Source organism: Serinus canaria, chromosome W (assembly GCF_022539315.1).
Source record: "Serinus canaria isolate serCan28SL12 chromosome W, serCan2020, whole genome shotgun sequence".
Taxonomy (NCBI): domain Eukaryota; kingdom Metazoa; phylum Chordata; class Aves; order Passeriformes; family Fringillidae; genus Serinus; species Serinus canaria.
Genome location: NC_066342.1, coordinates 15,689,370 through 15,714,707, shown reverse-complemented (window position 1 = coordinate 15,714,707; position 25,338 = coordinate 15,689,370). Strand labels below are relative to the sequence as shown.

The window sequence follows — 25,338 nt, the reverse complement described above, 5'->3', positions numbered from 1 at the left end:
GTAAAATTATTAGAATTCACTGTCCTCTTTTGAAGCCCTGGGCTCATACCTCTATCAGGTCTGCTCTTGAACCTCTTTGTTACCATTTTTAGTCTTTATTTTTAGCTTTAGTACATATTTCCCAAATGTTGTCAGATGTATTTCTTCAATACTTTGAAACTCCCAAGTTTAAGGCTGCAGCATTTTATGCAAAACATATAAGAAGGCCTTCCCAGACAGGTTACTGCCCAAATAATGACAAGTCAACTACATATGACAAAAACATTAATTCACTTTTTTTGGTGGTGTTGGTACCTTAAAATTACTAAGTAATGACCTGCGCCAGCCTATTCAACCATAATTGAAAGTCTGATCTGACAGCTGACTAGTAAGCTGCAGTAGTCAGACCACTGACCATTCCAAATTAAGTACATGCACTCCTGAACAGACTGTCTGGATCTTCTAAGCAAACACTCTTTTTCTGCATCTCTTGATGAAATATATTTTTAATCAGGTCCCTCACATTTAAACAAAACAACTCTCCAAACAAAAAACACCCAATCATCCCCCCAAAAATCAAAACAATCAGAAACACTATCACACATTGTAGCAGGCTACAGGCCTGATATGGCTTCGTGGAGGGCAGAAGCCTAAAGATAGGAAGTGCCAAGTCACGGTGAATGGCTAGCCCCTCTCTTCCGCCTTTCGGACCCCAGCTTATCTCTCTGTAACCCCATAGGTCACTTCTCCTTAACCCGTACTATTGGTCAATTTGTGATACCCCCTTGCCCTATAAAATGGGCTGTTTTAGCCCATTCTGGTTAGAAGAGCCGTCGCTGGAACCCTTCACAGACCCCCAATAAAAACATCGCTGTGGAACTCCACAGCGGCCTTCTCCTCTTTCGCCCTGCGTCTGCCGGCCAGCCTGCAGCGCCTTAGCAAGCAAAAGAGCTGAACTCAAAAGAGCTGAGAATCACTAAAAAGAGCTGATAACCCTTATGCTTGCTAAAGGTAGCCAGCGGCTGAGAGCTACTTGGTTTTCGGACAGTCTGTCCCCATAAAGGACTGAGCTATCCGGCCTGTGCTGCCTGCTCAGGGGCAAACCTGCTCTCAGCAGGAGGCTGGGACAACACACTTCTTTTTCACTTTTCTGCAAAATGTTTGAACAGTTCTAGCAGACTTTCCACTGCCCCAATTCTGCAGTATGTTGGGTCATCATTTGCATAATCAGATAATGGAACAGAATGACATCATATTTCTAATATAGATTTAATATCTCATATTCTTTGGAGTTGATGAATTGATAAGGTAACACATTTAAGTAATTCAGGTAGTAGATATACCAATTCATCATCATCTACTACTTATCACAAGTGCAGACTGGACTGTCTTTACACCAGATAATCAATTGACTTTCCCAAAATATTTCTTCTGAGCAAAGCTCTTACACCCTACACCGAGCAACGTGTTTTCTTCTTGTTTTGCTTGGGCATATCAGGCATATATCTCATTGACAGGAACAGTGAGATACAGGATTCAGAATCACCTGATTGAAAGGAATGAGGGATTTGTCTTTACAAACAAACTGTGGGTCTGCTAGTAGATAAAACTAGATAATGAGAGATAAAAGAAACAATGGGAAGGATTCCACTGATTGATAAATGGAATGAGAGAGATTTGTCTTTACAAACAAACTGTAGGTCTGCTGATAAATAAAATTGGATACTGAGAGATGAAAGAAACAATGGGAAGAACCATAAATTCCATAGGAATTCCACTGAGTGACACAAGGATAAGAAAAAAAAAAGGGGGGATAAATTAGAAGGGGGTCTAAGGTATTAGGTGTTTTGGGAAGTCTGTACCTCTCAAGTACCTCAGCCAATGGGGAAAAAGAGAGGGAAATGTGGCGAGGAAATTGGGATAAAAAGGAGGCTGCGTCCTCCAAAAATGTGAGAGACCCCATGGGAAATACCCATGACCTCTCCTTTTATTTGAATAAAGTTACGGGACTCCTCTGTCTCCTTTTTGGACATAAACCTCTGGTGTTTGTGGATTAATTTTCCTGACACTGATTTAATTTTTCCCATGGTTATACAGTAGCACTTTCTAGTGATAATATAAATTTTATAATCTTATTTTGACCTTAAAAGATTGAAACAGAAACATCAACATATGGACTGTAAAATACTTCTTATAATTCATATTCAAAAACTTTAAGAAACACTTTCTGCTACTTAGAAAAGTAAAATGAACTATTAGGCTATGTAGTATATAATGTAGATAATTCATGCTTTGGAAATTGTATAAAAATTATAAAGATCCAACCATGCATCTGACCCCCATGGCCAGAAGCAGGGCTTTTCATTTCCAAAAGATTTCCCCGAATTCGCCCAGATAAAATCATGAATGAGTGAATGAGTCTTTCCTGGGTGATCAACGACCATTTCCCAAGAATGTCCAGAACATTCACCGAACAACACCTGGGAGAGATTACATCAAAAAGTGGCCACTTCCTGGCTACAGCTGAAAGGAAGACAATTTCGAGGAGCCCAGACAGCCATCCAAACCTATGGACTGACTTTTGTACGGGACTGAATCTGTATACTTCACGTTATACATATGTAGGAACTTACAGAAATCTTAGGTCATTTCTGCTCCAGGCAGAATAAACTGTATATAAGCTGGCTACCTGGAGAAGTTGGTGTGACACTCTGGGGAGACGCTGACACTACGTCGGTCTGACCCAAGTTCACCCAGCGTCAAAGTCCGGGGTTGACGCTGTCTTGGCTGTGGCGGTTTTATAATATTCTATTTTTGGTTGTCGATCTAATAAATTTATAAAATATTTTTTTATAAATTTGGCTGCAGAATTGATCATTTATAACACAGGCTATGTTCAATAAGATTGCCAGTAGTTGATGATTTAAGGATGTTTAAACTTTGCAGTCTAGCACATTATGATAGAATAACAAATAAACAAAAAAAAACCCAAAAGTTGATCCATTCTTTGCAAGCACAGTCAAAAACTGTATACAACAACCTTGAACCAAGAATGTTTTACGTGATAAACATTAGCAAAAATTAAAGGTAAAACTAAGCTTTCTTAATAGTTTGTTTGCAAATTAAGCTTAGGGATTCATATTTAGTAACAAGTTTATATATTGATGATTAATAATTATGATCTGGAAATCAAAGTGGTTAAAACTTACGGTTTTTTTAGAATGGAAATGAACTTAAGTTTACAGTGAAGTCATTGTGAAGCCTTTGTTGAACCTAACCAGAACCAACCAACCAAACCCCCTAAAACCACTTACTGATTCAGAATAAAAGCTTATCTAAATGTTGACAAGGAATAAATTGCTCAATAATGGACATATTAAATGCTGGCTTTCCCACCCACAGCTTACTCATGTGTTAGCACAATCCATTTACAAGGCAGTGAGGAGCTGTTAAGGACTTGAAACTTTTATACTAAGTTCTTCAAAGAAGGGTCTGCCAACATCTTATTTTTGGTACCTAGTGTTGGTAGACAGTATGTTGTTAGTTCCATTAATAAGTACTTGATAGGCTCCATAGTTTCTCCCCCTTGTTCAAAGTCCACCCATGTCATTGCAAGTGTGCTTACATACACTACTTAATTCATTTAGCACATATTTCATGAAGAATATGAGGGAAGGAGCCAAGTATATAACCTGCCATAGTAGGCTTATTTCCCAGTGCCACAGAAGTAATACATGTGTATCACAGTGACTTTTTTTGTCCTCTAGCTGCATATTATCAAATTACTTCAAAACCAAGCTATGGCACTACTGCAAATACAAACTGGCTGAGAGACAAAGGCAATGTGTGCTTGCAGCCCAAAAAGCCAACTGCATCCTGAGCTGCACCAAAAGTAGCATGGGCAGCAGGTCAAGGGAGGTGATTCTTCCACTCTACTCTACTCTGCTCTCATAAGACTCTACACAGAACACTGTGTTCAGCTCTGGGGCCCCAAGCATAAGAAGGAAGTGAACCTGCTTGAGCGGGTCCAGAGGAGGGCCACCAAGATGATCAGGGGGCTGGAGCAGCTCCTCTATGAAGAAAGGTTGAGAGAGCTGGGGTTGCTTAATGTAGTATATAATATAGATAATTCATGCTATGTAGGTGTATAAAATATTATAAAGATCCAACATCTGCTTCTGACCATTATAGGCCGAAGGCAGAGTTCTTTTTTTATTCAAACAGTTCTTGGACATCATCCAGATAAAATCAGGTTGTCTGCTGCTCTGGCCAGGAGCAAAGTCTATGCAAGTATTTCCCGGACATCTTCAGACAGCATCGAGTCCCTTAACGTGTGAATGGGACCTTCCTGGGCAATAAGCACCAATTTCCCAGGAATGCCAGACACTCAGGAGAGACTGCACCTGGACAGATTGCATCAAAATCGGCAGACATCCCTGCTACATGTGAAAGAAAGTTACCCCAGAAAACTCAGACGAGCCATTTGGATTTCTGGACTTACTTTTGTATATGTTTGAATCTGTACAGTCCCAGTTATACATATGAAGGGACATACAGTATTCTGTTGTCATTTCTGCCTCAGGCAGAATAAATGGTATATATGCCAGCTGCTGGAAGCAATCAGGGTGAACCACCACGGAGACGGAGACGCTGACACTGTCAGATGATTCCAGGGTTCACCCAGCGCTGACTCCCGGGGTTGACGCTGTCTTAGCTGTGGTGGAGTTTTTTCGCAATTCTATTTTTGTTGTCGATCTAATAAAGTTTTATAAATTTTTTTAGAAATTTGGCTACCGATCTGATCATTTACAACACTTAACATAGAGAAAACTGTGGAAAGACCTTATAGCAGCCTTCCAGTACTTTAGGGAGCCTACAGGAATAATGAGAAGGGACTTTATCAGGAATTGTAGTGATACAACAAGGGGTAATAGCTTTAAACTGAGAATGGATTTGGATTAGATACTGGGAAAACATTCTTTACTGTGACGGTGGTGAGGCACTGGAACAGGTTGCCCAGAGAAGCTGTGGCTGCTCCATCGCAAGTGTTCAAGGCCAGATTGGATGGGACTTGGAGCAACCTGGTCTAGTGGAAGGTGCCCCTGCCCATGGCAGCAGGTTGGAACTAGATGATCTTAAAGTCTCAAGCCAAGCCATTCTAGGATTCTATTACATAGACAGGACAGCTGACCCAACCTGACGAAAGGGATATCCCATAATACATGGTGTTGTGGTCAGCAATACTAAGAATACTAAGCTAAGCAAAAGGAGAAGGGGAGGCATTTATTATTAAGGCATTTGTCTTCCAAAGAAACCACTATGCATACTGAGGCCCTACTTCCCAGCAAGTGTCTGGACATCATTTTTTGATGGGAAGTAGAGAATAATTTTTTCCCTTTGTTTCCATGAGCAGCCTTTGCTGTTCTTTGTTAAACTGCCTTTATCTTGATCCATGAGTTTTTCACCTTATCCTTTCTCCTCCTGTCCCCCTGAGGAGGGGGAGTGAGAGAGCTGCTTGGTGGGCACCTGGCAGCCAGACAAGGTCAACTCACCACAAATGTTGAAAAAAATATAGCTCTGACATTACTCCTATTTCAGAGCAATGCACTTTTAAAAACTGTGGCTACAAAGGGGAAATGTTCAGAAAGGTAATCAACCCCTTTTCTTGCTTTTGGAGGTTTAGGCAACATTGCACACAGACAAGTTGGATATGGTCTCTTTTAGCTCTGTTTTTCTCCCCATATACTTCAAATATTTAATAGGGATGGGGATGTAGGCAGATATGCTTGTTAATTCAAGTTGATATGCTCTAATTCTTATCCCAAAATTAAAGGACTGTTAGGTTATGCTTCCAAGAGTCTCCCTAACCATGATCAAAAAACATTGCCAATCCTCTTGACCTAGGTAAGAAAAAAAATCTATAACCTTCCACCAGTTGGATACATCTAAAAGTAGCACAATCTCCTTAATCTGGACAAAGAGAAGGAAACTACAAAAACACTTTAAAAGAAGTTACTGAAGTATCCCATTCATGAATTTTCCTTTGAAAGGGTCTTTTACTAACCAAAGCTTTGGACAAAATAAAGAATTTTCTAGCTCAAATGCATAGAATCATGCAATAAAAAGGGCACAACTGCAATCAGAAAATCCTTTTGCCTGTCAAATGAAATACATCTTTTTTTTCTTTTGCTATGCAGAAAAATTTGTAGTTAAAGGAAAGAGCAACAGTTTTGAAACTGAATTAGGTTTGGCAAGAGCATTCCATCTTCAAAGTAATTCTTCTGCTTTCGTCAAAGTTTCCCTACAAATCTCTTGTCTGAGAGGAAAAAAGGAAAAATAAATTGACGCAGAGGCAAACATAACAGGCCAGTAACATAATACCATGCAAATCAAAACCAACAGCAACAGATTATCAGTACTGTGCTAGGCTTTGGGACAGGTTAGAATACAACAGAAATGTACTTGGAACAACTGTTGGGTGAGAGGGTGACTGTTCTGCAGGCAACAGAGAGAAGGCAAAAAGATGAAGTTACAAGACAATTATGGTGGGAAACAAAATACCTTGAAAGCCAAAAAATCACATTGCGTGTCTCAGAATTCAAGTGTGGGTTTTTTGGGGAGGGTTCATTTTGGTGGGTTGGGTTTGGGGTTTTTGTTTAGTTTTGTTTTTTGAAAGCTGATAAGTCTTACCGTCTTGTTAGTAGTTTTCTGGAATAGAAAAATAGAAACAAAACAGCTGAAGAAGCTGTGTAAATAACAGGAGGAAAGTACAATCTTGGGAACACAGATGAGATAGAATGGGGGGAAGAACAAGATGCTACAAGGACTGAAGCAAGTTTCGTTCTACAGATTGTCAAATTGGAGTTTAATTTATTTTCACGTGAGGAAAGTACTACTGTTTCTCTTTCTCACTGGAAGCAACAAAAAATCCTGAGAAGGACAAAAGTAATTCCACGCAGTTGAGCTTAAAAAAAATTAAAGAAATTAACTTAATGAAACTTAACATTTTATGAAGGAGATTAACAGCTTCTCTTTTTTTTTTTTGTAAACATGGTCAGTAGAACACAATAGGTATACTGGAATAGAGCTAGAAAAGCCATCAGATATACAGTATTGGACTACTGTGCATTTTACTACTAAAAAGCATGCAGGTTCTTACTGTAAAAACATTAATATAAAATCAGTAACAGACATCTAAAACATACCAATACAGCTGTATGATAGTCACAGAATATACTTAATTCTCTTGTGACAATGTTTGCCAAGAGCAATGCAAACTCTATCCATTGTTAAAGTATATATGCATCCTTTACGTAAAAATACTTACATATATCTGGATCTTTACTTTTCTTTGTTTTGTTACTAAGACTTATCTCAAATCTATTAATATCAGATGAAAGATCACTGGGGAAAAAGACAAAAAGCCCAAATCAATACTATATTTGGCCTACATTTAAATTTATTCTAAAGGTATTTCAATCCTAAGTTATCATGACCCGCCAAAGATACTTAGATTCATACATAAAATTCTATCCATGCATTTGTGGATCCTATATAACCATGCATACAGTATTTTTAAGAAGCAGATAAAAAACAGTACAGTGCAAAGAATCTTAAAGGCAATGCAACTTTCCATCGAAATTCAGTAATTCAAGAAGATTAAGACTTACTCAAAGACAAATTCTTCTGACCATACAGGGTTCTGACCTTCCCTGATATGTGTTTTTGCTACCTGGACACTGTTCAGGTAGATGTTACAATATGGATTAGTAAAATGTTTTACTGGGAGTGTATGAGCTTCTTCTACATGCAAGATAAGACTGCTGACCTAAAGAAAATAAACAAAGTTTATTTATTTAAGAAAGAATTGAATTCTTCCTGCCCCCCCCCCCCACCATGTGGAGGCTTAATGTTAAGGAATAAATATTAAATACAAAATATAACTTCCTAATAGAAAGAGAAGGGAAGAGGAATAATGAAAGAAGATTTTAAGAGGCACCAGGGACAAAGTAAGAGCAACAACTTGAAAATAAACCTCCAGCACCAGAGCTTTACCTAATTTTTTATTTAAAAAACATCAGTGTAAGATTTGCAATTACTAACTTTTCTATGCATAGAAAATTCTGCTGAAGCTAAAGACTTGCATCTTAAGTAAGAACCATGGACAAATCCAAACACAATGCTGCATTTCATGCTTTCCTAATAGATTAGGCTCAATTTGAGTCAGCAGTGAGCCCTGGCAGCCAAGAGGGCAAACCACATCCTGGGTTGCATCAAGCACAGCATAACCAGTCAGTCAAAAGGGATGATTATCCTGCTGTATTTAGCATTGGAGTGGCCTCACCTTAAGTATTGTGTGCAGTTCTGGGCCCCACCATTTAAGAAGGATGTGAAGGTCCTTGAATGCGTCTAGAGAAGGGCAACAAAGCTGGTGAAAGGGCTGGAATGAATGTTCTATGAGGAGCAGCTGAGGACACTGGGTTTGCTTAGTTTGGAGAAAAGGAGGCTGAGGAGTGACCTCATTGCTCGCTACAGTTTCCTGAGGAGGGGAAGTGGAGAAGGAGGTGCTGAGCTCTTCTCCCTGGGATCCACTGACAGGATGTGTGGGAATGGTTCAAAGATGTACCAGGGGAGGTTTAGATGACATTAGGAAGCATTTCTTTACCCAGAGTGTGGTTAAACAGTGGAACAGGCTTTTCCCAGAGAGGTGGTTGATGTCCCAAACCCATCAGTGTTTAAGAGGTACTTGGATGATGCCTTTACTTAATACTGTGCTTTAACTTTTGGTCAGCCCTGAATTGATCAGTCTGTTGGATTAGGTGATTGATGTAGGTCCCTTTCAACTGAAATCTATTCTATTCTGTTCTATTCTAAACCAGTAGATTACATAAAATTCTCTTGTTTAACACACTACAGTGTTTTCTCCCTGTTATAAGGAAGATATTAGTCTGTACCACAGATTCTCACAATAAGAGCACTTGGAAAGTCAATTTCCAAAAAATGAGAAGTGAACACTCGGAACTCATTTACATTAAATACATTTTAAATAGTCTACTATTTTACAAACTTCTGAATTGCATACAATTCATAGCTTAATCAAATATCTACAGATATCAACTGAAGTCAATTTAGTCAAATACGGGAAATATTGTATTTAATCAGGTCAAAGTTTCATTTAAATGCAAATATTCAGTACCTGAAATTTCAAAGGACAATTCGAGAAACCCTGAAACTGATATAACTTCTGTAAGGCAGTCATGGAAGTATGATTTTTGATCTTTATCCACTTCATCTACCTTGATCATTCATGCTTTTTATAGTTTTCACTTCTCTAAATAGCTCAATACTTCCCATACTTTTTTACCTGGAAATTCTTTTACTCATTCCAGCCTATAGATTTCTCATTTTCTTTATACATTTGATATTGGATGATCAAAACTAGCTGTATCCTAAATGAGAATACCATAAATGTCGCCCTGATTTTCTAGAATTTTCTAAGCCTTCTGATGTTTACATTCTTGTGGATAACTTTCTCACACACTGTCTGTAGATAACACATTGTTTTGCATTTCTTTATGGAGGAGGAGAGACTCGATGGACTGTTGGTTTGCCCAGTGGCAATGGAGAGGTGGCACTGTCACCCTCCAATCCACTGTCACTTTTGGAAAACTATAAATGTTGGAGTCAGGAAATAAACTTCACTTTTTTGTTCTTCACCTTGGAGCAGTGGTGTGTGTCTGTGTTCTTTTGTGTTCCATAGCGACATATAAATATGAAATAGTATCTATCTTCTATACTATTTCTTCATGCAGCCTAATATTTGCTTTGTGTTTGCAAATACAGAATTATTTCAGATGATCACTCTGTAGGTGCTTTGCTTTTTTGGCTCCAAATTTCTTCTGCCATTCATATATCAATTGACCTAATTTAGTTTACTTTTTCAGAAGTATTCAATCATCTTTAATGTTGACCACAGAATAATTTTGCATTTCCTAAAAAACCTCACCCATAAAATGTATTCCTTTTCCTATAGACTGGTAAATCAGCTACTTCCAACATTCATAGCACTCAAAGATACTAGGGATTCTTGATTCCCATTATTCTTCAATCATTACTTATGTAGTCATTTATGATTATCTGTTCTCTACTTCTGAAAGAAATTCTGGACACAACAGTACTCTCAAGAAACTAAAAGAATATATACCACCATCACAGTTAAGCATGTATTTGTCACTGAAAAATTAATATATTAGTTATACAATTATTTTGGTTACATGTGACATAAGTCTGTCAAATCTGGTGAACTGTAAGAGTTAAGACAATACAAATGTTGAATTGTTGGCACTTTTACTTAAATGTGATCAGAAATTATTACCTAGCAAAACATCTGCCAATTGCCTAAACACCATTTTGATCTTTGTGCATATAGATATCATAATAGAGTGGAATTCATACCTGTTGGTTTAACAAAGGTACTGTATAACTCCAAAAAAAAGAAAGCACTGCAGGATTTACTATTGTTGAAAGGAAAGTTCTGACATATATAATCATTTTACAACAAGGAGGCAAACCCTCCCCCTCTTCCCCTCCCCCCCCCCAATCTATATAGCATCACCTGACGTAGACGTTTATTTGATGTCCCTGGACTGTTTTTCCTTAAACTGCAAAACATCTGCAGAGCCTTCATCCAGTCCTAAAAGATAAAGGCACAAAACAGTGTAACAAAAAGTCAGATACAGCTTCTTGCCATAGAACTAACATCAAAAAGTATCTGAAGTTGTTTCTTTGGCTTAAAAAGAACCAACTTGTATACAACTCAGAGTATGAAACTTTAAATAGTAAAGCAAAATTCATATATTTCTCAGTAAATCTAAAAAGACATTTGCAAATTTGAGTTTCTCCTTTTAGAAATATCAAGCATTACTAATGGATATACAGAGACCTTTATCAATTTTCTAGATTAGTCATACTTAATTAAATAAAAAATGGTATATAAAATGAAGCAAGACTTGATTGCTTCTGAGAAAATAACAGATAAATCAAACTGTTCTGATAATTCTCTCCTCTATTTTTATATGCAATTGTATTTACTCTGTGTGCTTCAAACAAAAAACAAAGCAGCATTAAAAGAAAAACACTGAAAAGTATAACATTCACCCCCATTCTCTCTGCTCACAAATGCATAAAGGATACTTGGGAAGGTGGAAGATATGCTATAGCCTCATTTCTCATGTTTTCACATCCCACACTGCCAAATTTTGTAAATTCTCATGAAGCACAAAATTTAGGCTTTGACTAACATTTATAAAGGTGTAGGTCAATGATCTGCTAGCTACTCTCAAAGTGCAATTTAATAATTTTTAAAATACAGCTACATTCAATATTGCAGGTATTCTCAAGTAAACTACTTTGGAAGTGAAGTTTAAGCTTTCAAAATGTTCCATAAAATGAGGAACTGTCAACTGTGCATCAAATTTTTATTAGCTTGCTTTCTTATTCAAATAAGAAAAAGCAAATAAAGAACCATAGAACTTACTAAACATTCTAAATTAATCTAAATGTTTCCTAGATACAGTCATCTTTATACTCCCTTTTAACAGAAAAATCTATCCCCTTAAATGTCACAGTTTACATCATCAAGTATGAACAGTGCACCATAGTATGCGCAATGACACTAGCTATGTCATGAGGCTAACATATGTAATGTATATGAGACTAACACTACATTACATTACATTGACATAATGGTTTGTACAAACCTCAGACAATACGCAATCCATTGGACAGCTGCTTTGATATTTACCACATTATATGAAAACCATACAATTTTCCTTAATATGACAACAAAACTATTCTTCTGTGAAATGTTGTAAAGTACAGACACCTGTAACTTCTGAGAACATAGGCATCAGTAAAACATCTGACTTACCTGAACCAGAATAATTTTATAAAAGAAATCCCAGTATTCTGTATAAATGCAGTGAACGTCTTAAGTGTTAAGCAAATCTAAACCAAAAGCAGATTATACCAAATGTTCAGAAAACAGGACAGGATATTCTGCATGTCCTGACAGGATGTTCTGCCTACTACACATTCTTAAATAAAATCAAATGCATAGCTTGACTTCTGACACAAAATGTCTGTTTCAGAGCTCTGGAATACCAAAACAACTTGATGAAAAAGAACATTATCACATCTTCCATATGCTCTCCTATTACTGAGTGACTTTTACAGAATTAAACTCCATTCCTACATTTCTTAATCAGCAAACATTAACTGTTAAGAGAGCTAATAACTAAATGATACCAATATAAAACACAAAACCACCTTTATTTTGTGCAAGATCAGGGCCTAAGACAGGACAAATAACTGTTAATGGTTTGACAGATTGTAATTGGTGGGCATACCTCCTTTGCGTTTTAGTTCTTATCAGGTATGTGCTCTTGAAGCAAAACTCCCACTTACCATGCTCTAGTTCATTATTTGGAAGAGTGCTGGAAAGTGAACTTTTTTTTTCATTGAACTACTCCAAAATATATTCTCCAGAAATATCTAATTGAAACTAATGGAAGTTCAGTCCATGGGACCAGACTAGAACTTCTCTAAAGTAGAATCCCTAAAGCATAGGTAATGTAAGTGCTGGATTATCATCACCACCTATATTCCTTACAGATCTGCTGTTATTGCATGGAAATATTTGCTAATGCAGATATAGCCACCATACATTGTACACTTGCTTTCTATTAGAGAAGGATAATATCATTAAACACTACAGAACAAAAATTGCTTTTAAAATTATATTTATCAACAAAAGCTCTCACCTGCACTTGTTCTTGAGTTTCTCCTGCAAAGTAAAAGATGTAATGGTCTTCACTGAAGTGCTGAACTACTATCTGAAAACAGTTTGGCCTTAAAATCAAACAAAACAAAAATGTCAGAAAAAAACCCAACAAGAAATATCTCTGCATGCTTCAAAAGTGCATTTTGGTTGGAATTAACAATGCAATTTCAAGAAAACTGCACTATAGTTCAACTAGTTTGTTTCAGAATATTTAAGAAACTTGGAACAATTTGTATTGAATATACATGTACACTGACTTACGCTTGAGGCAAAATGCATCTGAGAGCATTATCAAGTCTTTTATGAGGACTATTCATCACAAACATTTTAAATGATGCACAGGTTCAGCATTACACCCCAAGCACTTAATCATGCCTTATAGATTTGTTGCTTTAGGAGTTCAGGAAACTATATTAGCATAAGGAATTCTTTATCTGAATGTGTTCCACAGCTCTCACAACCAATTAAATGTGTACTGGACCATGTGTCATAGAAACTTTTAAGGCTTTAAAATGTGAGTATAACATCTCCATTTTATGTACGTATACTCATTTGTCAAGAAATTTAAAAAATACTTTGTACTGTTACATTAAAAGTTGCACACTACAAGTACACTGAGTCTTCCACATTACCTTCAAGGTGATTAGGCTCTCCCAAACACAGAGTTACATGAAGGATGTTACTTCATTTGCATATGATATTTCAGTCTTCCCTTTCACCCATCCATTGTTTAGGTAAATACTGGCATGACATTTTCTGGCCATACACACAGGAGGATTGAGGAGGGGGGCAAAAAGTAGCTGGGTCAGGGGCTACTCAAGACATGCAAAGCTACAGCTCTCACTGCACTACTGAGAAAAGGGGAAAGATATTTTAAGTAGGTGGTAAAAATAAGAGGAATTTTGTCTCAACTACAGTTCTTCATCAGCAGTTTTCCCAAGCAGGTGCAACCATACATCTTTTACCCACAGTTTCAGTGTTACTTATTATCCGAATATATTTTAACTCACAGTGCAGTGTTTCTTAGAAGCTGTTCAACAGTCACCATTAACCAAAACACTCCATGTTTGCAGTCTCCACCAAAGTTTCGTGTATAATTGCCAACTTTCATGAGGAATATTTCAGTATTTTTGTAAATGGTAACCTCATATCTATGGTTCCTCATTGCAATAGTTGCGCAGATCTTTCAAAATGATTGCAAAATGTATAAAAATCAGATGCTACAAGAACACCAGCTCTTTGCAGCTTAAGAAATGCCACTAATTTTAAACATCTATCTTCTCATTATCTATGTGAAAAGAATTTAAGTTGATGAAATGCTCTTAATAAATATTAAGATGCATGGAATAACCAGAGCTGCTGTTTAATGTGTTTTTCCATCTGTTATGAAAAAAGTAACATTTGCAGGAGTAAATGCATCTTTTTCTTCTATATCACACAGGACTGCATATTTTTTTATAATTAACAATGAAAAAAGTGTGATCCTCTTTTATCTTAGTTACCAATGATATCAGGAAGTAGTTTGATTCTCAATGTCTTCGCCAACAATCAAATCACTTGCAGTTGACATATTTAGTACAGTAAATGAAACTGTGAAAATGCTCTCTTGCAAAAATAATTTTAAAAATGTTTGCTTATATGAACTAACTTGTTCCTCTAACATTGGTTGGTTTAATCTGATTCTTATGGATTCCTAAATAGAAAACCATTGACACATTATCTACTTAATTTAGCTTTCTAATACCTATCAACAAATGAATGTAGATCTTCCGGAACTGACAAAATTCTCGATCTTATCAATTCTTGGTTCAATCGGATTAAAACACTCAATACAGTTGCTTCACAATCTTTTTAATACGTGTAGAACAATTATTACACAATATTGAAAAATAACAGTGCAAAAGGCCAAATCATTATCACATCATATTACATGAGAAAAATCTTAAATTCCAAAATTTCTTACTAGAAGCTGTTTATGAACAGTTACTAGCGATCAAGCTGCCATGGCTTAAGTTTCCATTAATCAGTTAGATTTGTTTACATATGTTCTTGCAATCTACACTAACTATGGAATAAAATGCAGTATGAAACAAAAGTCACAATACTTGCATTTCACGATCAACAAAAGCTAAAACAAAACCTAAAACAACAACTAACCAAAAACACCCCACACGTGGACAGTAACCAGGGCTCAGGTGTCAAAACCCAAGTTTATTGTGCCAGGCCAACTTGTTCATTAGTGATGAATTGTTTGTATCTTGTATATGCCTCAAGCTGTCATGCTGTATGTACAAGAATTAAAAGCCAGTGCCCTACCTGCCAAATAAACTGTCGTGTACTCCATAGACCGAACACACACTAAGGTCTATTAATCCTTTAGGTTTTGTGGCTCGTTTTTCACTTTCAAAATAAATAAGCTGGGCATCATTTCCCTCCAATATAAAGTACAAGTTTTTCCATCTCTTCCCTTTACCTGTAAGGAAAGTACAATATTGTTTTAAAGAAAATGTAAATTCTATAAATGAAGAAAAAAAGAGAGCAGTAAAGTTTTTGCCAAAATACAAACAGAAGAACAACATACAGTTAATTATGTTTAAGTAATAATATCAGTATACATAATAATTTTTTTCAGCATGTAGCTAAAACTAGACCCTTTTCACAGATTTAAGTGCAATTTTAGATGGTTCACTGTGCCGGTTTTGCATTGGAGCCACCCACGGAATTTTTCTGAGAGGAGCTGTTAATAGCTTCCTCTGTGCCTAGCAAAGCAATAGCTGGCTAGCTCTGAGAACTGACAACCTGTTAAAGCATTAAGAAAGCTAGATCCGCTTCTGTGAGATTCACATTTTAAAACTAACAAGCCCGGGAAACGCTCTCGCTTCCGGCCTTTGAAAAGAGAAGTTCTTCTTCTTCCCCGTCCCGTCCCGTCCCGTCCCGTCCCGTCCCGGCGGCTGGATGGGGGAAGGAAGGCCGCGGGGCCTTGGCCAAAGCCAGGCCCTGCCCCAATGGCTGCCGGGCAGGGGAGGGGAGGGGAGGGGAGGCTATCAACCCCAGCGTACTACAGCTGAGCCCTAGTCTAGTTGCTGAGATCGCAACCACTCCCTCCTCCTTCAGCGCGGCCTGAAATAAATCACCATAAGTGCTTCAGCCACAGCGCAGCAGAGACCACATGACCACCCGCAGGCCTGGGTGAGATATTAACTCTTTCACTGCGTGGATGAAACTTGCAAAACATCGATCAAGTGGAAGAAAAGCGTGAAGACACATAGAAGACAACATGAGGCACTGGGGTCAGTAAAGAGGAAGTCAAATTCCAGATGGGAGGAGAATGAGGAGATGCCTTAGTTTTGGGCTGAAATCCTCTTGTAAGGCTATGGAGAAGAATATAATTGATACATCAGACTCTTTTACCCTGTAACTCATTAAATGCATTGGGGGGATGTAGCATTCTAACCACAGCCATGAACAGAGGCACTAGTGTTGAAATAAGCAGATGTTGCAGTAGCTGTGATCAAATGAGAAGTTTGAACAGAGAGAAATGAGAGAGATGAGAAACCTTGCCCCAGGAACAGAAGAAGACCTCTGTTCCCAGAGACAGATGAAGAGAACTTTTGCTTTTATGCTAGAACAGCTCATCCTTAAAAATGGCACCCCAATAGGTTGACATGGCCCAGGAACGCAGCTGTGGGATGGCTGCAAGAGATGGGAGGGACTTCACAAATGCAGATTCCCAGGTGGCTGCTATTCATGGAAATTAAAAACCATGAGAGAACTATTTCTTGTGGAGAAGTCTCCATGGCATGGCAAGAGAGACTCGTCTCCCTGAGTGAAATGAAATAAAGAACGATTATTTTAGAGGTGGTAAGCTGACTGAAAATACCAGGTTTTGTTTCTTTACATTGTCAGGGGAAAGGAAAGAGGAGTTGGAGGAGAGAAAAAGTGTTTTCAAGGTTTATTCTGATTTCTTACTGTTTTTTTATTTTAGTTCTGTTAATAAAGTTTTCTTTATACCTTTTAAAGTTTGAGCCTGCTCTGCTCCTCCTCCTAAATCCTTATTTCATAGCAGAAAATGAGTAAATAATTTTATTGCCTGCATTGGCATTAGGCCATCACTAAACCCACAACATTATTTGGTGCATTGGCCAGGAAATCCAAATTGGCGAACCAAAACCACTACATGAAATTGGTGCTTCTGCCTGGTTTCAAACTGAAACCGCTACATTCACTAAGCATTTTCATTAATCTCAACAGGATTAAACAAGTGTGTGTGAGCTCTCTTCATATCAGTGAGAAGACTACATCTATATTTTGCAAATAATGTATGATGCTGTAAGCAATCTCATTTATTATGGCTATTTTAAGTAAGAAACAGAGTTCTCTTTACATGATAAATTTATTTCTAAACTCTTACCAACTGATCAGCATAACAAATTGCATCACAATATCTTAAATCAAGATAACTAAAAACCAGAAATGGGACTACAGTATATGCAAATCTGGATCAGAACCATGCCCCAAACAAACATATATAAAAAAATTTAACCATTAAAAAAAAAAAAAAGTTTAAAAAAAAGTTAATGCCTGGAGATTTATATGTTGAGGTTTGTTGGAAGACAAATTGGATGAGCCAGTAAAATGTGGATTTAGCCATTGACTAAAACAAAAAAAAAATCACTCATTGTTTAATATCCCCTGAATAAAATTGATAAGGTTCTGAACTAATTCATACATAAACCACAGTACATTTTGGAAAAACATTCAGCCTTAATTTTCAACTTGATCATCATAGATCCACAACAGCCTGTCATAAACAACCTTTTGCTCACTTCAATTTTGCCTCCGCTAGTACCACTACTACACAAAATTTGCATACATATCTGCATTTTTTTAGAAAAAAAATACATTGTATAAAATCAAACAGAACTCACTTTTTTTTAGAAGATATCCTTTTTTGACAATATTTTTATAAAAAGCATCCTTTGTTTTGCGACGAATTGTATTGTAGATTTCTTTTCCATCAACTGTATCGTTAAATACTTGTGCTTGATGCTGGTAAACAAGGAAGAAATCAACATTTTTTTAAGCTCAGAAATCACTGTGAAACAATTGCATACTATGCAGCTGCAACCAAACTTTTATTGAATCCTACTAATTCCTTATTCTCTCATGTATCTTAACAAACCAATATAATTTAATATAATACATTTGGCAGAAATGTAATATAACTATTTCTTGTGGAATGATTAGGCCACAATTATAATATGAGAAGAAAAACAAGGTTTAAATACAGACTAATTTTCAAAAAGTAACATCTGTATTCATGGTTTTTAATACTAAATAGCTTTCAGCAATTTATGCAAAATTTACACAAATCTTTAAAGGTTTTTAGCTTCTGTCTTCTACCACGGATTTTGGGACTGAGTAATTAAGGATAAACTCTGAACCAACAAGAATGGTATAGATCACAATAAAAACTGAATTATTAACAAAGCTAATGCACAGCTCCTCACTAATCTTATTAGCACTGATATCCTAAATGACTGTCATTCTCACAAAAAGCAATAGGAGAAAGTAGAAACAGGACATTGAAAAAGGATAAATTCACATATAAAATGAAGATCTGGAAATGTTGTTACCCAGCTAGAATGGCCAAAAGCCAAGCCAAGTTTGACCTTACCAAGTCAGCTGATCAGCAAATGTTCTTTAGCCATAAGAAAACATGAAAAGCAAGACTATCAGGCAGAGAACAGTATCAAGATGAAGTGATATGCACTAGCTCCATACTAAATACTTTACTTTTCTCTCCTCTATTCCATAAGAATCATGGTTTTAAACAACATAATAAAGGCAAGATGAAAAACATTTCAGTAATAGGAATTTCAGGGCTGACAATAGAAGCAATATCCAAGATTTTACTAACTCAGTATAATCTCCATAACATATCTATGAAAAAAATAACATAAAAAACAACACATCTACTGAAAAATGTTTTAAAGTAAATTTCAAAATTAGAAACAGGAAGTCTATTAGATTGAAGCAACAGCATGCAAGACTTGTGATTTTTTTTTTTCTTCACAAACAGAGCATGACAGTATGTGGTAATTACACCACCAATATCTTTTTTTTTTAACAAAGGAAAGTCACAAATATATCTTAATAACTTAAAATAATTTGATGCAGTCTCACATGGAAAATTAGTCAACACTGAGAAAGTTATTTATACAGGAACCATAATTGGATAGACAAAGTGCCAAAAGGAAGATGATCATCATATTCAAAAAAAAAATGATAGAGGACAAGGAAAGTTATTGGGTGAAGCTTTTCAAGGATCAGTCTCTGAATTCAAGTTTCCTCACATTTGTCTCAAACACATTGAAGAGCATGAGTTAATAGACGCAGAAAACTGGGAAGCATTGATGACAAGTCAGCAGAAAAAAACCCAACCAGTCAGAATAATAAGGTATAAGTCTAACAATACAAGATAAACTTTGCTCTTGTTGATACTTACCAATAGCTAACAATATAATACAATGTGGGTATGGTAATGACACAGATAACGTTCTAGGATATGACACAGATTACCTTCTGCAATCTGGTAAACACTCTCACAGAAAAAAGGAATTACTAATGACATCGTATTATGAGCTGTTCTGGTTCATTACATTCAAGAAACACAAACACTGGAATACGGTGCTAGTAGGGCAGCTACAAGAATCTTATGAAGAGACAAAACCAGATTTTGGTATGCTCATCTTAGTGAGCTGACTAAAGAATAATACAAAGGAATGCCCTTGAATTAATATAATAGCTCTAACAAAGGGGTAACTATTTAGGTTAGAAATTAAAACCAATTTTCTAACCATCAAAACAGGAAAGTTGAAGAATAGATAGGGAGAAAGGATAAAAATATACTTTTGAACTAGTCATAACTTTATGAAAAACTAGACAATATAGTTTGTTTATTATCAGTGGTTTCTTAGGATGAATTTATGCTACAGGGCAACAATGTTCTTGAACACACCCTGTAATCCTGGCCCCTTGATCATCTCTGAAGATTTTCTGTTCATATAGATTTTCTTTGAGGGAAGAAAGATATTAGACATAGAAGAATAGAGAGCAGCCTAGTTTAGGGACCAGAGTTAGGGGCACAAAATGGAGCATTTACACCCCAGAGCACAGACAAAGCTTATAACTTCTGTTTACTACAAGCCAATAGATAAACTAATGCATATGAAAATAAAATGAAAGAAACACACAAACTCAAAAGAAAAATTCAGGAGGGGATGATGCTGTTTAACTACAATGGATACCTCTGCAGTAATTCAGTTCCTATATTATAAATATTTGAGGACTAAGTCAATACCTTCAATAACAAGTGCTCAGAGATGAAATTTTACCTGCATTGGAACAGGATCTTTAAGGTAATATCCTTCAACAATCTGTTCTTTTCTATAATGTTCAATGATTTCTGCAATACTGTTCAAATAAGAAAAATAATATTTAAAATGTGAAATTAATTAGTTTGTCCTCTGTATGAGACATGCAATCACACTTCATTTCCTCACAGATTTATAATAAAAATCAAGTGTTAAACATCATAATCTCATTTGCAGCAATGACAATCTACTAATAAATACATTGAAGTCAAGAAAATTCACAGAACTGTATTTATTTATTCTAAATGTCACAGAATATTTTCAATCAGTTTTTGAAAATGCATGTATTGAGTATGTCTGGGATGGAGTTAACTTTCCCCACAGCAGTCCTCACAGTGCTGTGCTCTGTATTTTTAGCTGGAAAAATGTTGATAAACAACCAGTTTTGGCTACTGCTGAGCAGTGCTCCCACAGCATCAAGGCTGTCTCTCCAACCCCATTCCTCAAAAGCCAGTAGGCTGGGGGTGGGCAAGTGCTTGGGAGGGGACATAGCCAGGAGAGCTGACCCAACCTGACCAAAGGGATATCCCATACTGTATGATGTGCTCAGAAATAAAAGCTAAGAGAAGGGGGGGAGAGCATTCGTTATTAAGACATTTGTCTTCCAAAGCAACCACTATGCATACTGAGGCCCTACTTCCCAGCAAGTATCTGAACATCACTTTCTCATGGAAAGAAGGGAAAAAAAATTCTTGTGTTTCCTTTGCTTCCCTGTGCAGCCTTAACTTTTCTTTGTTAAACTGCCTTTTTCTTGACCCACAAGTTTTTCACCCTATTTTTCTCCCAGTCCCACTGCGGGGGCTGGGGGCCGAGAAGGGGTCTTGGCGGGCACATGGCAACCAGACAAGGTCAACCCACCTCAATGCCAAATGAGTACACTACCTTTTCCACATTTAAGTAACACATGCATTTCTCAGCTCTCCAAACTGGCTGAAAATTGCTATTTTATTGGTAATAATTTTCAAAGTCCTAGAGTAACTAAGAAAGGGGAATGGAAGATATTTCAAACTGTTGAAATAAAGTTTTTTTTAGGAAGATGAGAATGGGAAATAAAAAAAAGTTTTGTAACATGGACTATGCAGATTGTACTTCAAATCACTGAACCATCATGTTCAATTAAATACCCAGCCAGCAACATGTTTCTATGGGTAAGCTTACATTTTAATTACCAAAGTCAGGTTTAAATTCTATTTTGAAGGATCAGGAAAGAAGTAGTGACAGACACAATCTAAAATTCAATATATCTTTTAATTGCTCTTATTTTTGCAGTTATTGAAAGTTACATTGTAATAAAGAGAAGTTAACATCAACACAGATGAAGCATTCATATATGAAATATAAACCTGAAGATAAGAAGGTAATTCAGAAGAGAACAAAAACATACATTATGTGTTTTCTCATTTCATATAGACTGTTAGCTGTGTGTGCAAATGTAATCAAAAAGGCACACATGATAGATCTTTGGCCTATTACAATTGGATAAAATTTTATTGAAAGGAAAAATATAGGATACTATAAAAATTATGATAAAAACAATAATAAAATACATGTAACTAAAACAACATAAAGAAATCTATTTGCTTTTTCTCGATTTCATTCTTCTAAAGCTATGAACTAGTGTATATACATTAAGCTAAAAATGTTCACAAGAAGATTAGTTATTTTTTCAAGTTTGTAATGACTTGAATTTTTCAATATTACTAAACCCCAAATAAATTTAAATTTTTATTGATATGCAACATGCATATGCCATTTTCACCATGAAAATTTAAGCTTTACTACACTGCATAAAATAATCACTCACTGTATTTTGCATGTTGAACAGCTATTGCCAATATGAGGGCAATCAATAATAAAGCAGCTGTATACAATTTCTTTAGCCCTCTTCTCCCCCACACACTCAACTCAGATGGTCATTATCTATTGTCACCACCGAAGCAGTCCAAATGACTGAACAAACCAAACATTACAAACAGAAAGATACTACATATAATCAAATACACTTGAGAATGAATTATCAAGTTATCCAACGTAAAATACAAAGCATGAGATGGAACAGACCACAAAAAGAATCAAGGTGACAGGAAAATAGGATTTATAAAAATTTTCAGCACCTGACATCAACAAAATCCTGCTTACACAAAATACATCAAGGAAGGTATAAATAAGCATGAATTTATAAAAATGAAAGGTTAAACTTGCTTCAATATGGAGAAATAAATATGAGTCTCAATACCACAGTTACATTAGTAATTGTAAAATGTTTAGCATAGTTTATTAGGCTGCCCAGATCCTAGCTACTTGGATAATTTTAAAAGTATCTCATCATATTAAGTAGTATCAGTCTTTTAATACTTAATGGGTAAATTAAGGGTTATTTCAACAGCTGATGATAAGGTCGTTAGAACAGAACAGCATTTTACTCTAAGAACAATAGAACAGAACAGCCTTGGAGAAATAGATAAAGGATGTAACTTAGGCAAACAAAAGTCATGCAAAATGCAAGCAGGATGCCAGCTCAGCTCTGCAAGGCTGACAAAGCAGAAGTTATGCAAAGCAACAATATTGCGCTTACTCTAAAGCAGGGCTCAAGGAACAGCCACCTAAAAAAGGACACCAGATGTTGAAGACTACTGAAGAAGCATATAAGGACTTCTGATAAGGGGTGTGACTATGTAAAATAAAGCCAAGGAAGTGGGGATAGCTAATTAATATGTAATACATATATATCAAGTAAGCAGGGATAGCTAATGAATACGTAATCTGTGTGTATGATAAAAACTCTGTTCACTTGATGCTCCGGGCACTTGATTAGAAGAAGGATCCTCTGAGTGACCAGCATGCTGCAATAAAGAATGCCTACTTTCTAATACTCAAAACTGTGTTAAAAAGTTTCTATCTGGCCAATTTTGGAATCACTGACATTTCAAATAGTGAAGAATCCAGAAAACAGAACACTACATCATTAAATTATAAGGAAAAAGATATTAATACGTGTTAAGCCCATATTGTTCAGCCTATCAAAACATGCATTAATCTATCAGTTAAAATAAAAAAGTCTTCCAACAACTCCAGTCATCATCTAGTCTGAAAATTGTCTCATCTCTCAAATTAAAGATAATTTGAAAGCTTGTTCAATCTATAACTGTTAGGTCAATATTTCTTATGTTCTACTTTGACATGGAATCAACAGATACACCACTCTGTGCTGCTGCCCCCCTTCTAAATTTTTCAAGTGTTTGGAAAACTCTCTCTTAGGAAGGTGAGATTTCAGAAAGAAAACAGAATGAGAGGACAAAGTGGCATGAGATATGCCTATCCTACTCCACCTTCTAAAATCAGAAGTGAAACTTTAAAATTGTTACCTTACATTCAAATATCATTTTACTTCCCAGGTAGTTTGCATATCCAGACATGGGACTAGAAGTTTCACAACCTGTATAAGCAATACTACATTTCTGCCTATACTCTAAAAGCAAGCACAGGTAGCATTTTCCTCAGTCTTCCCAGTAAGAGGGAGAGGCTTTAGAATAAACAGGTGAACTCAAGACATCTGGATCCAGGACTAGTGCCTCTACCAGAATATTGCTTTTTATAACCATGGAAAGTCTGAGACACAAGGTATGCTGGGACCTGACATGATCCATCTGTCCTGACAGGGGAAACACTTCCTTGTTCATAAACTCACAGGACTGATTGAGAGGCTTTAAACTACAATCAGTGTAGGAAGGGGACACCAACAGGAGAGCTGAAGGTAAGCCAAAGGTTGTCATGGTATCACCTGAGGGTGGCAATGCTAATGGGAACATTTATGCTGTTCTGGGGAGCACTGAGGGCTTAGAAGCACATCTAAATGCTTGTACACCAACACATGCAGTATGAGAAACAAATAGGATGAACTGGAAGTGTTAGTCAGTTCCCAGAGTGACAATATCATTGGTATTCGTGAGACCTGGTGGAACAAGTCCCACAGCTGGAGTGCTAGAATGATGGGCTACAGGCTATTCAGGAGGGATAGGCAGAGCAGGCAAGGTGGACGAGTTGCACTGTATGTAAGGGAGAGATGGGACTGTACAGTGCTTACAGTTAACATTAATGTGGCTGAGAGACTCTGGGTGAGGATTTGGGGGATGGAAAACAGCAGCTGTCAGAGTAGGTGTCTACTATCGATCTCCCAGCCAGGATGATAGCACTGATGAGTTATTCTATAGGCAATTAGGAGAAATCTCTGGATCAGTAGCCCTTATCCTTATGGGAGTTTTCTACTTCTCTGACATCAACTGGGGATATCATATTGCTGTGACAATTAACTCTAGAAAATTCCCAAAGTTTGTAGGAGATAACTTCTTGTCACAGGTACTCAGTGAGCCAACTAGGAAAGATCTCATCCTAGATTTATTGTTTGCAAACGGAGAAGGACTCGTGAGATACAATGGTAGGTGGCTGTCATGGCCACATTGATCATGAAATGGTTAAGTTTAAATTTTTCAGTGTAATGAGAAAAAAGGACAGCAGAGTTGCTACCCTGGACTTCAAGAGAGAAAACTTTAGGCTATTCAGATTGCTCCTTAGCAGTGTCCCCTGGGAATCTGTTTTTGAGGGCTTAGGGATCCATGAGTACTGGTTGGTCTTTAAGAACCACCTTTTAAAAGCACAGGGATAGGCAATTCCAGTGTGTCACAAGTTAAGCAAATGGAACAGAAGACCAGCTTGGCTGAATAGGGAACTCCTTGTCAAGCTCAGAGGGAAAAAATTTGTATAATCTCTGGAACTGAGGTCAGGCTTCACAGAAAAATTACAGAGCCCTTGTTTCCATATGAAGGGAGAAGACATCGAAGGCCAAAGCTCAACTAGTGTGTAAACTCTGTCTGGAGAGTAGCCCTGCAGAAAGGGATTTGGGGGTGCTCATCGACAGCAGGCTCAGTCAAAGGCAGCAGTGAGCCCCGGCAGCCGAGAGGGTAAACCACACCCTGGGGTGCATCAAGCACAGCATAACCAGCCAGTTAAAAGAGGTGACTATCCCTCTGTATTTAGCATTGGAGCAGCCTCACCTTAAGTATTGTGTGCAGTTCTGGGCCCCAC

At 36.9% G+C, this 25,338-nt stretch overlaps 2 protein-coding genes across 4 annotated transcripts in view; one reads left to right on the top strand and one right to left on the bottom strand.

Annotated features, from left to right (window-relative positions):
- LOC127060968 (uncharacterized) overlaps positions 1–25,338 on the top strand; it is a 1,003,595-nt gene that overhangs the window by 707,239 nt on the left and 271,018 nt on the right. The gene's annotated exons all lie outside the window — the stretch shown is intronic.
- Positions 1–25,338, bottom strand: part of LOC103824743 (ras GTPase-activating protein 1-like) — a 129,483-nt gene that overhangs the window by 49,583 nt on the left and 54,562 nt on the right. For both annotated transcript variants that reach the window (XR_007780316.1, XM_050986341.1), the window contains exons 9-15: positions 20,218–20,296; positions 17,749–17,869; positions 15,137–15,293; positions 12,801–12,888; positions 10,595–10,672; positions 7,650–7,807; positions 7,307–7,383 (exon numbers count right to left, since the gene is read on the bottom strand). Coding sequence is in view for 1 of the 2 variants with exons in the window: in XM_050986341.1 (XP_050842298.1) it covers positions 7,307–7,383; positions 7,650–7,807; positions 10,595–10,672; positions 12,801–12,888; positions 15,137–15,293; positions 17,749–17,869; positions 20,218–20,296 (758 nt within the window). In the remaining variant the exon portion in view is untranslated. The remainder of the gene's footprint in view (positions 1–7,306; positions 7,384–7,649; positions 7,808–10,594; positions 10,673–12,800; positions 12,889–15,136; positions 15,294–17,748; positions 17,870–20,217; positions 20,297–25,338) is intronic.